The 12,988-nt window shown below is 42.7% G+C and overlaps 1 protein-coding gene across 2 annotated transcripts in view; it reads left to right on the plus strand.

The window, feature by feature from the left end:
* DOCK1 (dedicator of cytokinesis 1) overlaps positions 1-12,988 on the plus strand; it is a 549,533-nt gene that overhangs the window by 471,555 nt on the left and 64,990 nt on the right. For both annotated transcript variants that reach the window (XM_077945604.1, XM_077945605.1), the window contains exons 36-38: positions 4,775-4,815; positions 5,978-6,068; positions 9,468-9,587. In XM_077945604.1, the coding sequence (XP_077801730.1) occupies positions 4,775-4,815; positions 5,978-6,068; positions 9,468-9,587 (252 nt within the window). The remainder of the gene's footprint in view (positions 1-4,774; positions 4,816-5,977; positions 6,069-9,467; positions 9,588-12,988) is intronic.

A 12,988-nucleotide genomic window follows, 5' to 3' on the forward strand; every position in this document is an offset into this window, starting at 1 on the left:
CTCCCTTCACTGCTTTTCTTATAAGAAAACACAAGGGCTGACTCCTGGCCGTAGTAGGGCTCTCCTCAAGTTTCCTTGCCTGTCCCATGGCAGGAATGCAAGAAAATACTACTCCTGCTTTGCTCTGCTTACCTCCCTTCTCTTCCCAGCCACTGGCCTCTGGATTTCAGAGTCGCCAATAACATTTGGATACATAGCCCTCACTGCCACATCCACCTTGTATGTGGACTTGTGGGTGCTTTATGCTCACGGAAATGGACTTCTGTGCCCGGAGGAACATGACACATCATTCTTTAAAAAGCCAGAGTTGTGTGGATTAAAAAGATAAACGAAAAGAATACTTTCACTTTTCATCGACTGTGGTATCAGTGCTGGATCTGTGCTTTGCCATGAGGAATTTCACAGCTAAAAGATCATGAGCAGTCTTCGCCCCTTCATCCCATGGCTGGACAACCTGGTTAGGCTAATGATAAGCATTTCTCTAACACGTTTTCCTTTCCTTAAAAGTCTAAATAATAAGGAACCAGTTTTTGGTCTAGCGTGTAGAGCTTGCAAATTGTCACTCCCGTCCTCACAACAAGAAAAAAGCTGAATAAATGGAAAATAATCAACAATTATTAGTTCCATCTTCTTAGATCCATAGACAAACTTCTGACCCCAAAGTCAGAGAAACAAGAAGATACAGAGAACCACAGAGTGGAAGCCCAGGAACAGAAACCACCACTGGAGCCAGTACTGGATTCCTTTTACCCAGTCCATCATACTCACTTTCAACGTATTATCACAATGCACACTAAAGACAGAAACACAGTGAAGAGGCAGAGCAGGCATTAGAACCAGACTCTGATATGGCAGAGGTTTTGAAATAATCAGAGCTGCAATTTAAAATAACTGTGATGAATATCCTAAGGGCTCTAGTGGAAAAAGCAGATAAAACACCAAAGAAGATGGGTAAAGCACTGCAACAGTGCGAAGAATGCCTCTGATGGTCTCGTCGATCAACTGGACACAGAAGAATCTGTGAGCTTGACAAATCTGAATGTTTGCAGATCCATCATAGTGTCTTAGGCTACTGTCGAAATTACTGGCCTCTGATGTCTGATCCTGAGGTCTGGGCGGTGACTGTGTTTGTCTTCATATTCACCTGGAGACTGAGCAAGGGGTACAGCAGCAAGCTCTGCCCCAGGTCAGTTGGTTTGATCTTACAGACAGGAAAGAACCTGGTGCTTGCTTCACTGTCTTCTTGCATTCCAGCCAGCGTTCAAAGTAATGTATTGTCATGGTGCCAATGTAATTGACGTGAAATAGGAACCAGTATTTTTCTATGGGAAAGAAAGGGAGACCTTTACAAAATCCTTCCCTATTATGGACATAACTTTTTAGTGTTCCTCCTAATCCTTAAGGGGATCTAAGAGGCTGATAAGTGCCCAGAAGGAAGAATTATCAATAAGTTTTTTAGTTTTCCAACTTTGATGATTGAGTCTTCTATTTGTTTTAAGCAAGATCTCTTAGGTTCACCAGGACGTGAAACAGTGGAGAAATGGTGGTGTGGTCTGAATATGGGCTCTTGTCACCTGAATCTAGGGTCAGGAAAAAAAACTCTTGTATTAAAACCTATAATCACACTTTCCAATGTGAACTTGTGCTCCTCTTTCATTCAGAGCCTGCCTCAGTGCCCATGTACTGTTACTGTGGTCGGCACTTGCTCAGTTTTAACTAAGAAATACACCCAGGGTTCTCAAGATTATCTGACATTATTAACTTTCTTCAAATGGGAATGTCCTGAGTCATTTAGTGAAAAGTCAAGTGTTATGTTCTTAACCATTTCCTGGGGATGGTAAAATGGATCCCAACGGTCACCGTTTTTTCATTTAGAAAATAAATCTGTGGAATAAAGAGAAACAAGAAACCAGAGTTTTAAAGATAGGTAGCTAGGTGTCCTAACCATAAATACTCACTGCCCAGCTCCATTTCCTGGTCAAGTTTTCCCTTTCCTCCTGGTACTTTTATTACAGCAGCAGAGTTTAATAGGGATGGGTATGTATAACCATCTCTAAATGAATATAGATGTATAGATATTAGAGATGTATAAAATATACTCTTTTAGTCACTAAGAAAAAATGAAGCCTAAAGTTAAAAAATTAAATAAATAAAATGAATATAGAATTTACTGATGCTCTTTAAGTCTGTTGCCAAGTTTTCTTTAGAACCAGCTTTGTGGTTTCTTACCAAAACACAGTTAGTGGAACATTGTAAGCTGTGTGAGCTCCTTCACGTCCTATTTTTTTGCCCTTAAAAGAACAAAAATGGGATCAAGTACAGTGGCTCACACCTATTGCACTTTGTGAGGCCAAGGAGGGAGGATCACTTGAAGTCAGGAGTTTGAGACCAGCCTGGCCAACATGGTAAAACCCTGTCTCTACTAAAAATACAAAAATTAGCTGGGTGTGGTGTTGGGTGCCTGTAATCCCAGCTACTCGGGAGGCTGAGGCAAGAGAATAGCTTGAACCCGGGAGGCAGAGGTTGCAGTGAGCCCAGATCACACCACTGCACTTCAGCCTGGGCAGCAGAGGTAGACTCTGTCTCAACAACAAAAGAAGAAAAATGAAAATGAAAAAGCAAGAGATGCGAGCAGTCACGCTCCTTGGCCACCTAAGTCCCCAAGACATCCCCTGCAAGGATATCTGCATGTATATTGGATCTTGGATATATATTTGTAATTCTTTAACTAGGATTTCACTGACACCTCATAATCGAGCATCTTTAATTATTGGTCACTAACGTTGCTGAGTGTCACTTAGTTCTTCTGTGCAGTCACCCACACATCCCATCTCTGAGACGGGTAGACTTGTCATTACTTTGCAGATGCCGGTTACTTCTCTTCATGGCCCCGTGACAAGGCTAATTAAATGCAGAGTGGGGTCCGGTATTTTTAAAATCTTGGTATCTGTTTTAGTCCAAAATGGAAATATAATTCTGATGTCTGCGTTCTGGAAGATCAATGCCTAGCGGTGGATTGGAGTTGGGGGGCTGGTCCCAATGGGGTTCCTCTGGGAGCTGAGCTGCAAGCTTGGCACAGACGTCAGTCAGCCCTGGTGTGGGGGGACTTGAGAGACAAGGCTGCCCGCGGAGCCCAGGAGGAGTGGGAGCACCGCGTGGACCTTTACGTAAGAAACACAAAGGTTTTATATAGAAATTGGGATTGGAGATGAGTGTACTTCGGTTGTGGAGAGGTTTTGAAGTCCTAGGAAGGCAACAGGACTCAGCACAGGCAGAAAATAGAAGACATTTCGTATCTCCGAGAGAGGAATGAAGGTCGCATGATATTCCCATTGTGACATTGTAAAGAAAAATGATCAAAACCTGAGAAAGGATTAAAAATACGAGTAGAGAAGGGGCTGGTGTGAAACCCTGGCTTGTAAATACTGGCGAGATTGAGTTGGAAATGAAGGACTTATCGTCTGCCTTTGATGCAGATTCTCTTTGTTGCGACGCTGAGTTGTCTGCTGAAAATATCCTCATTACTGAGCCGTGTCATATGAACTGGAGGACATTAAAATGTCAGAGGCAACGAAACTTGAAAATCTTGGTGCATTTTTCTAAATGTGCCCCCGCTTATTTTCTAGACTTAGTTATCATTTCTTTTCAGAGACATCAATTGTAGAAGCAATGCTGGGTTTCGCTCATGAAATTAAAGAGCCTATGCCATTTTCTTGGATAATTGCATGTCTCTGTAATGGTGATATTCACTAGTTACTTCAGGCTCCAATTCTAGAGAACTAACATCGTTTTTAGGTGCTAAATTGCACATTGAAAGTGACTCTGATGTTTCCTTACCTTAGGCCTTGTTAGGTGACTTCTGTGCCCTTCTGGTGGCTCCTGTGTGAAAAAGGTTTTAAAGTGTTTATGGAGATGTTCACCGTAAGAAATATAATTTTGATAGAAATATTATTGCTCAACCAGACGATATTTTCCAGTAAAGATGTAGAAATAATCCATTGGTTTTAATCTACTAACTAAGCTTTCTCCATCAGTGTTTATACACAGGGATCTTTTTCAGAGGCAGCCCATATTTTTTTTTTATTTAACCGTGGTTTGGAAGGTTTGTCTGCCTGGAACAGTGCTATCTACCAGAAAGTTCTGGGATAATGGAACGGTCTTGTGTCTATACTGTTTGATACAGTAACACTAGCCCCATGAGGCTGTTGAGCACTCCAAGCGTGGCAAGTGCAGCTGGGGGAAGTGAATTATTTATTCAGTGTTAATTAAATTTACTTTACCTTTTAATATATGTCTTTAATATATTGGCTAGTGTATTCATACCTCAGATCTATATTATCATATTGTCTTTTTTGCTGAGGCTGGGCCCAGAAAGCTTTAAATCATGTTGATGATACTTATTTGCTTATTCCCAAATTTGGGATATTTATTTATGTATTCGTTTGTTCTCATAAGATTACTATGGCTAAGATATCACATCTTCATGTCTTTTTGGGTAATACTTTAACTAAAGACAAGTGACTTTCAAGTGATAGGAGTTGATTTTAGTCGTTATAGTGTTCAGTGTAGAAATGGAATTGTGTTTGACTAGCAAAAAATAAAAGTGAAGAACCGTGTAAGATGCTTTGGCAATTTATGTGAATTTATGGTTCTGATCCGAAGAGCTGGGTCCATTTGGCCATGTTTGACAGAAGATGAAGTATCTTGAATTTTTAATGTGCATGTGACACCTTTTGTGGAACAGATTTCTTAAGACAGTATTATGGTTTTTCAGAATTTCTACAAAGAAATTGAAAGAGAAGAAATGTACATAAGGTATGTATGCATCACACTTGTTTGCATGTTAATTATAAATAATAATATATGTTGTATGCTTACGTATGCTGAGAAATGTATTATAGCCACAGAGGTTTATTTTGTAGAAAATTGTGAAACGTATAAGGTAGAGTTTGGTGGAGCTCCCCGATACGTTCTCAGCCCTCGTGCAGCCCTCGTGTTGTCCAGACTGGTGCTGAGTTCTTGGTGGTCACCTTTAGTCAACTCAGAAGCAAAACTACTAATAATTGTTTCACAGCGTTTTGTCCCTGTTGACCAACTCTTGTGGCCCTTTTGCAAAAAGATAAGCACATACATTTTAATGTTTCACAGTAAGTTATATGATCCAGTGAGAAATCCAGTTATAACTTTACCAGACATAGGTGAGTTATAATTTTTCAGTCTGCTATTAGTTAACGGATGCCCTAGTCCCATGTTTTTTATGTCTTTCTTCCATGAAGAAGAGAAATGTTTTGCATTGCCTGCTGGATTTTGCTTCCCTACTCACCTTGCTCCCTGAAGTGAGGGACTGTGATTGAGCCCCTCTCTCTTGGTTACTTCTAAAGTCTAGTGTCAAATAATTAGGAAGATTACCACTCTGGAGACTAGGAGAAGGATGTAACCTACGCAACATGAGTTTTTAGTGATGTGTTTATTACACTTGAGTGTGGTTGTCTAATTTTCTATTTCTAGGGTTTTTTTATTTCTCCTTTTTAAAAACCTGCTATGTGAATTCAATAACTCAGTTACCTGTATTTCTTTATGGCAAAGAAATTCTTTTGATCACGTTGACTGTAATCATTGGAGCTCTTTATTCTGATGGATTTGTAGTTTTACAGATTTCGTTGTGCATTTGGACTCAGTAGAAATGTAGGAAATCACAATCAAGCATTGGGTGTCTCATTAAAAATGTTTAAGGGAAAATGAAAAGGAATGAGAAATTTAAAGGAAAATTCTACCTTTGTGTATCATCTTTATCTTTTTCCTGAGTTTTTCTTAGTGCTTTCTGTACCAAAAGTTTTTAAGGCATTATGAATTATGAACATTGTAAAAAGAAAGTATAGCTGTGATTTACTGTTGAACATAGAATTTAGCTCTTGCAGTCCTCAACACAAATTATTTAGTGACATTTGAAGAACATACCTCTGTCTTCTTGTCTCAGGTATTTGTACAAGCTCTGTGACCTGCACAAGGAGTGTGATAACTACACCGAGGCGGCCTACACCTTGCTTCTCCATGCAAAGCTTCTTAAGGTAATGTCAATTACATGACGATTCTATTGTTATACATTCTAAGAGTATTGAGAATTTCATTTTTCCATGACAAATTTTAGTAAGTATAACTTAAGGTTTTATGAAATTGACTAAATAAATGCAAGGATACAATCAAAAAAATTTAGGAAGTACTTTGGTTAGAGATTTGTCCCTTCTGAATGCAGATTTAATTAGATGTCGTAGCAAGTGATCACTGAGCATTGTAAACTCCCATCACTTGACTGTGAGCTGACAGCAAGTTAGAGATTCTACAGTTCCTTGTTCAGGACTAGAGGACTCCAGGATGGTGAAGAACAATATCAAGAAGGAATTTTCCTGGTAGAACAGCTAAGAGGTAGGATGCGACACACCCCTAATTGTCTTAGTAAAGAGTTAGGGACCAGATCATGACTTTTCACTCTATCAGTTCACGTTGAGACCTCCTGCTAGCGCTCTCTGCCTGATTCTTCTAAAGCGTGTTGCTCCTAGCACAGGTCTGGCATGACAACGTCAACTCTTAGTGGTTCTTTTATTACTCAGATAGCTTCAGACGTTGACTTCCATTGTTTACAGTGATGGATGGATGGATGGATGGATGGATGGATGGATGGATGGATGGATGGATGGATGGATGGATAAACTGCTATACAGCCCCTAGATTTATATTTCACAACTTCAGCAAGTTATTAGATGATCTTGCTCATGACATCCTTATAAAAATTTGAAAAATTATGAACTGGATGCATAAGAACAGTTACAAGAATTAGAATTTAGTTTGGTGGCATTCCACAAGACTACTCATTCAAGGAGTCATGTTTCCAAATCTAGGCCAGCCTCCTAAAAACCAAAAATGTAATGAAAGAGAACCAGAGAAAATTACATTAAATGGGTATTAAGTAGTGTCAATTAGGTAATAGGAGTTCAGGAAGACATTGTGTTATGAAGTAAAACTCTGGTAAGACTCTTTCCATCTTTGGCCCGATGCTGAAATTTCTGCTAGCTTCTGTGACACAGATATACACAGGCTGCCCTAGAGACATTTGGGAGTGGAAGTTGGCCTCTGCCTAGAAACAGCAGTGTCTGTTACAAATAAACACACAGAGCTCAGCTCAGTCTGGAGGCCTCATCAGTTGTCCTCCTGAGGCTGGCTGAGGACCCATTTGGCCCCGTGCCACGTAAGGCTCTCCCAAGGAGCATAATTTATGAGGATGGAGGTTTCAGTTGGTACATCTGATACCAGCTCTCACACTATGAATTCTGACGGCCTTCATTTATTCGAAACTCAAATTTCAGTAACAAGGTGTTTTTGCAAATGTGAAGATATTTCTTTTACCTCAGGGAAATTAAAATGGGGTTGACAAACTGCTCACTCAACCCTTACTCCGTCTCTCACAGAATGTAAACTTTTATATGCGTGTGTGAATGTAAAACATATATATGTGCATAAAAGCATCGTTTGTTTAATCATTGGATTTATTGAGTACAGATGGGTTTGTCACAAACTGCATGATGGTTTGTTTCACAGCTCAAATCGATAGGCCCAATTGCATTATCATTTCCCCTGGGCTTCTGAATTTTCCAGTTTAATGGTGAATTCTACATAATCTCTCTCCATATCTTTTGCCCCATTACATTTTGCAATTTTTTCTAAGTATGTTTTGATATTACTGTAAATGTGAATTCATGCTATTTAATCAACTCACCAAAGGACATGATTTGTATCGTTGTGAAAATTCTTCAGTATGACAGATATATTATTGTTTGTTAACTGAAAATCCTCAAATAGAATCTTTTTTGGTTAGGCATATCTTTCGTCAAAACCAAGAGCGATAAAAGCTTTAGTTTTTCACCTAGCAATCAAATTATTACATCTCCATGTGGAAGTGGAAGGTAGAGAGGATTTTTCCTTCCCTAGTCAATGTTTTCATTTGCAAACCTGATTTAAAAATGCAAAGAAGTCATTTGGATTCTGAACCTGCTTGTTCTTAATTTATTTTATTGTGGTTACATTTCAGAATCTAGTTTTACTTTTATTCTCCATCCTCCAATAAAAGTAGACCAATTATGTTGTACAAACTTCAAAGTTACAGAGTTTGTCCAATTGTGATGGAGAGATGCAAGTTTAATTTTAAGGTGAAAAACTTTGCAGACCACTTAAAGGCTTCTCACTCCTGCCTGACCTTCCTGGAAAGGGGGAGCCATTCAGGGCCCATGCCCAGTGCCTGGGAGACCTGATGTCTAGCAGGAGGTACCCCCCCGGCCCGTGGTTTCAGGAAAGTGGGGAGGGGCATGTGCTAAGACAGTAAGCAGCTGACGGAGCCTTGCCCCATTGCCTAGACCCCAGCTTCCCACTTAGTGCCTTATTTGCAGCACCCTCCGTGGCCTGGCTGAAAACAGGGTCAAGCTCCCTCTCCTGGGACCAGCAGTAAGCAAGCGCATGCTCACCCTGTCCTCCCGTGAGCCTCCAGGCTGCCCAGTGGGAGCACATGCCTCCTGCCCTTGGGTGCTCATGGAGTCTTTTTTTGCAGTGTTCTTTTTCTTGTTCTGTTTTTCTTCTTCTTCTTGGAGAAGGGTCTTGCTCTGTTGTCCAGGCTGGAGTCCAGCGGCCCGATCCTAGCTCACACAGTGTTGTCCTGTGTCATTATGCTCTAATGTAGAATTGCACCATCCTGGGGGTCAGGCGTCTTCCACCTCCTCTTTGACCCAGCTCGGGCACACAGCAGGTCCTCATCAAATAGCTGCTGAATTTTATTGAACCCTATACTTAATGCCACTGATGTGTTGAGCCCAAGTTCAGGAGCTGACACGTTGTATCTGTCAAGTGGCCCTGCCTTCCCTCTGGCGTGTCTCCTCGTGCATCTTCAGCTCACACACTGACTGCACCAATGCTTCCAGGAATACTGGCCAAGCCCTGACTCTGTGCCCAGCACCATGCCTATGGCTGATGGTGCAGACACCTCCCCATCCTTAAGGAGCTTGACAGCCTTTCCGGTCCCTTTCCATATACTGTCTTTGCTGTTGATTAAAATGCCAACCCACGCAACACTGAGACCAGAGCCCTGGGGTGCCGCCCTTGGGATGGCCCTGGATCACCTGGTTCCTGATTTGTCCCGGGGTATTAGGAGGTGGCATTTGCAAGCTGCCGGTTCTGTGCTTTCCAGAACCTGCTGGGTTTTTCTTTTGTGTGAACCCCACTGCAGCTCTGCCTCCCCCACGTCTTTTATGCCTGTCGGTGTGTCCAGACAGAGGCTCTGCCCTGGCAATCGCCAGCCTGTTGACAGCAGCCACGCGTGTCTCCAGAACCGCGGCCCCCACACGTGTCCGATGTGAAGCTCACACCATTCTGACGTCCTTGGGTGTGTCTGCCTCGGGGCCGCTCATGCTCTGCTTCTCCCTTAGTGGTCGGAGGATGTGTGTGTGGCCCACCTCACCCAGCGGGACGGGTACCAGGCCACCACGCAGGGACAGCTGAAGGAGCAGCTCTACCAGGAAATCATCCACTACTTCGACAAAGGCAAGGTAAAAAGCAAACAAAAAGCAATTTTTCTTATTTTCCTCTTCCCTTGCACCTACCTGCAACGTTGTAAACACGTTTTTTTCGCCTGTGATGTTTGCAGAACCAGAAATTTGTTACAAATTGTATATTGAAATGTTTTATGCATGTTCCTTCAGCTTGCACTTAAAAGTAGAAATCTTAAAAAAAAAAAAAAAATCAATAGCCCTTTTATAGATGCTCTATAAAAGCACCAAGTATTTTTATAACCCTTACCAGAGGGAACTAAGTCTGGAACACCGATTTGGAGGTGTTTCCGTGCCCACAGAGCTAATGTATTCCTTTGACATCTTGCATTTTTCTATTGTCACGGAAGAATTAATCCCATGGTAGGATGGATATTGCTCCATCCTGGTGGCTTCTAGTTTAATTGGCTTAAACAAAATTATAGATTCCACTTGACTTCCACTAAAAGGAAACCTGCCGTCATTTTAATCAGCCAGTATTGTATTTGATCACTGTAGTTCTTGTGATTCAGATATGCAGTAACTATTAAAAAAAAAAAAAAAAAGGCTGTTTCAGTTTCAGAAGTTTTTGAAACCTGCCACTGAAGTGACATTGGAACTCCTTCTTTGGTTTCATCAAGATTCCTAACTCATTTCAGAACCTGTTTTATTTTTTTTTCCTTTGAGAAAAGTGGCTGGCACACTTTATGAAGGTACTGACGTTCACATCCTAGGGCTGCTGTCGCACAAACTGGGTGGCTTTCAACAACGTGAATGTATTCTCATAGCTTAGTGATGGGAGCTGCAAGCCTGATGTCACGGTGTTGGCGTGGCCACCCCCTCTGAAGACTGCAGGGGAGAATCTGCCCCGTGTCTTTTCCTTTGCATGTGTTGCTTGTGGTCCCTGGCACTGGTCAGCTGTAACTACCTCGCTCCAAGTTCTGCCTTCATCATCACAGGCCTTCTCCTCATGCGAGTCTCTGTCTCAATCTCCTTCTCCTTAGGAGGTACCAGCAGTTAGATGAGGGCCCACTCTCCTCCAGCAGGTCCTCATCTTCCCTTGATTACATTCAAATACCCTGTTTCCAAATAAGGTCAGAATCAGAAATACCAGGGGTTAGGACTTCAGATATTTCTGGGGACACAGTCCTACCCACAGTTACAGTGACGCCCGGGAGGGATGATGGCTGCCCCTGTTTGTGGCTGTTGACGTAAACCAAACCCCACTGAAAACAATGACTTAACACAGTCCCCGTGGTCCCAAGCTTGGGATTCTGCTCACATTCAGAGTAAGTATTGCTGCGTCCTTTATTTGTCCCTGCCATTCTTGACACAGGGAGAAAGTCTGAAGTTTTCAGAATGGCATGTGGGCTCCCAAAGGCTGCTTGGAAATAAGGATCAGAAATGTTCTGTGAATTACACCCAGTCCAGTAGTTCAGGGGTCTCCAAACCCCAGGTCCTCGGCCCCGGTGCAGTTCGTGGCCTGTTAGGAACCAGGCTGCACAGCAGCAGGTGAGCGGCGGGTGAGCAAGCAAAGCTTCATCTGTTTTTACAGCTGTTCCCATCGCCCGCATTACCACCTGAGCTCCAGCTCCTGCCAGATCAGCAGCACCATTAGATTCTCACAGGAGCGTGATCCCTGTTGTGAACTGTGCATGTGAGGGATCCAGGGGCCACCCTCTTTATGAGAATCTAATGCCTGATGATCTGTCACTGTCTCCCATCTTCCCCTGATGGGATCATCTAGTTGCAGGAAAACAACCTCAGGCTCCCACTGATTCTACATTATGGTGAGTTGTATAATTATTTCGTTAGGTATTACACTGTAATAGTAATAGAAATAAAGTACACGATAAATGTAATGCCCTTCAATCATCCTGAAACCATCCCCTACCCCGGTCCATGGAAAAATTTTCCTCCCTGAAATCAGTCCCTGGTGCCAAAAATGTTGGGGACCGCTGCTGTAGTAGAACAGGATATATTTTTGTTCTCCGGAATGAGAAGCATTGAGGATTAGGGCCAATTACTAAAATTGTACTAGGTTAGCCAGGAGAATCCTGTTTCTCAGCAAACTGGCAAAGAAATGGAGCAAATGCAGCCAACCCTTCCCTGCAGTGGCTTCTTGGCTCCATAGTGTTCTAGAGAAGGGCGAGCAGTGCTACTGAATGGGCAGGGCAGGAGGCAGGGACCCTGGGGTGGCCGGGAGGCCCAAGGGCCAGAGGTCGTGGGACTGAAGGCATGTGTGCATTTGTTGATGGCTGTTGCCAGGTTCTCTTTGTGGCAGCACATCCTCTGACCAGCGTTGGCTCCCGCGACCTCTCCACCATCATTCCCTCCCTTGCCCTCTGTGTTCCAGCCACACTGGCCCTTCTGCGTCCTGAAATGCACCAGCCCTTTCCTGCCACTGCCCAGCGGGTTTCTGCTGCGCTGGCTTGAGGACATTGCTTGAGTCAGTTTTCCTTTTGCTGCCTGTACCATTTTGTCACTTGAATTAGCTTTTACTAAGCCAGGCTTTCTCATTCGGGGCACGATTGGCATTCTGGGCTACCTGTTTCTTTGTGGTAGAGGACCACGTGTGCGTGGTGGACTCAAAGAATGTCTCCCTGCTGTGCCCTGGGCTTACTCCTTCCTGTGTCAGCTGAAATGTCACCTCTTCTCCAGCCACGGAAACATCCTCTTTTCTCCTTTATGGCACCTACTATCATTTGCAATGATAGATTTGCTTGTGTGTTTCTTTAATGAGTTCCCCAGTAGGCTCTGAGCTCTGTGAAGACAGAGCCTCACCCGTCGATTCCCCACCACGCATCTAATGCTCAGAACAGTGCCTGGCAGACAGCACGTGCTCATTCCATTATGGATGTGTGTGCAAAGAATGAACAGATGAATGAAAAGTCAACATTTAACATGCTTCCTGACATATGAGAAATGCTCATGGATGGCAGGACGGGTGGCCTTCAATAAATGATAAATCAAAAAACAAAGTCTTTTTTCTTTTTTTCTTTTTTTTTTTTTTTTTTTAGCAAAGGTAGCCAAATATCTTTTTCTACATAGTGATAGTTCATCAAAAAAATCACATGGAAGGGCAAAATGAATGTGTTTGGTTCAGAACAGTGGTTCTCAACTGAGATCTGCAGGAGTATTGTGAGTTTTCCTGACTAGGGGAAGAGAAGGTGCTGCTAACCCTCCAACAGTGCACACATGGCACCCACACCAGAAAGAAATAGACCAGAATCCCTGTCGTGTCCAGGTTGAGAAAGCCCGCCTTAGAAAAAATAAATTCAAGTGACAAAATGGGATGGGCAGCTGAAGGAAAACTGACTCAAGGATTGTCCTCAGATGTCCCTGTGTTTTGGTGAAGACAGAACAAGGGCTATGGCAAAGTGATCATTGGCTGGCCTTGAATCAGAATGAGTTTCAGGAGG

The sequence above is a fragment of the Macaca mulatta genome, chromosome 9 (assembly GCF_049350105.2).
Source record: "Macaca mulatta isolate MMU2019108-1 chromosome 9, T2T-MMU8v2.0, whole genome shotgun sequence".
In the NCBI taxonomy this organism is placed as follows: Eukaryota; Metazoa; Chordata; class Mammalia; order Primates; family Cercopithecidae; genus Macaca; species Macaca mulatta.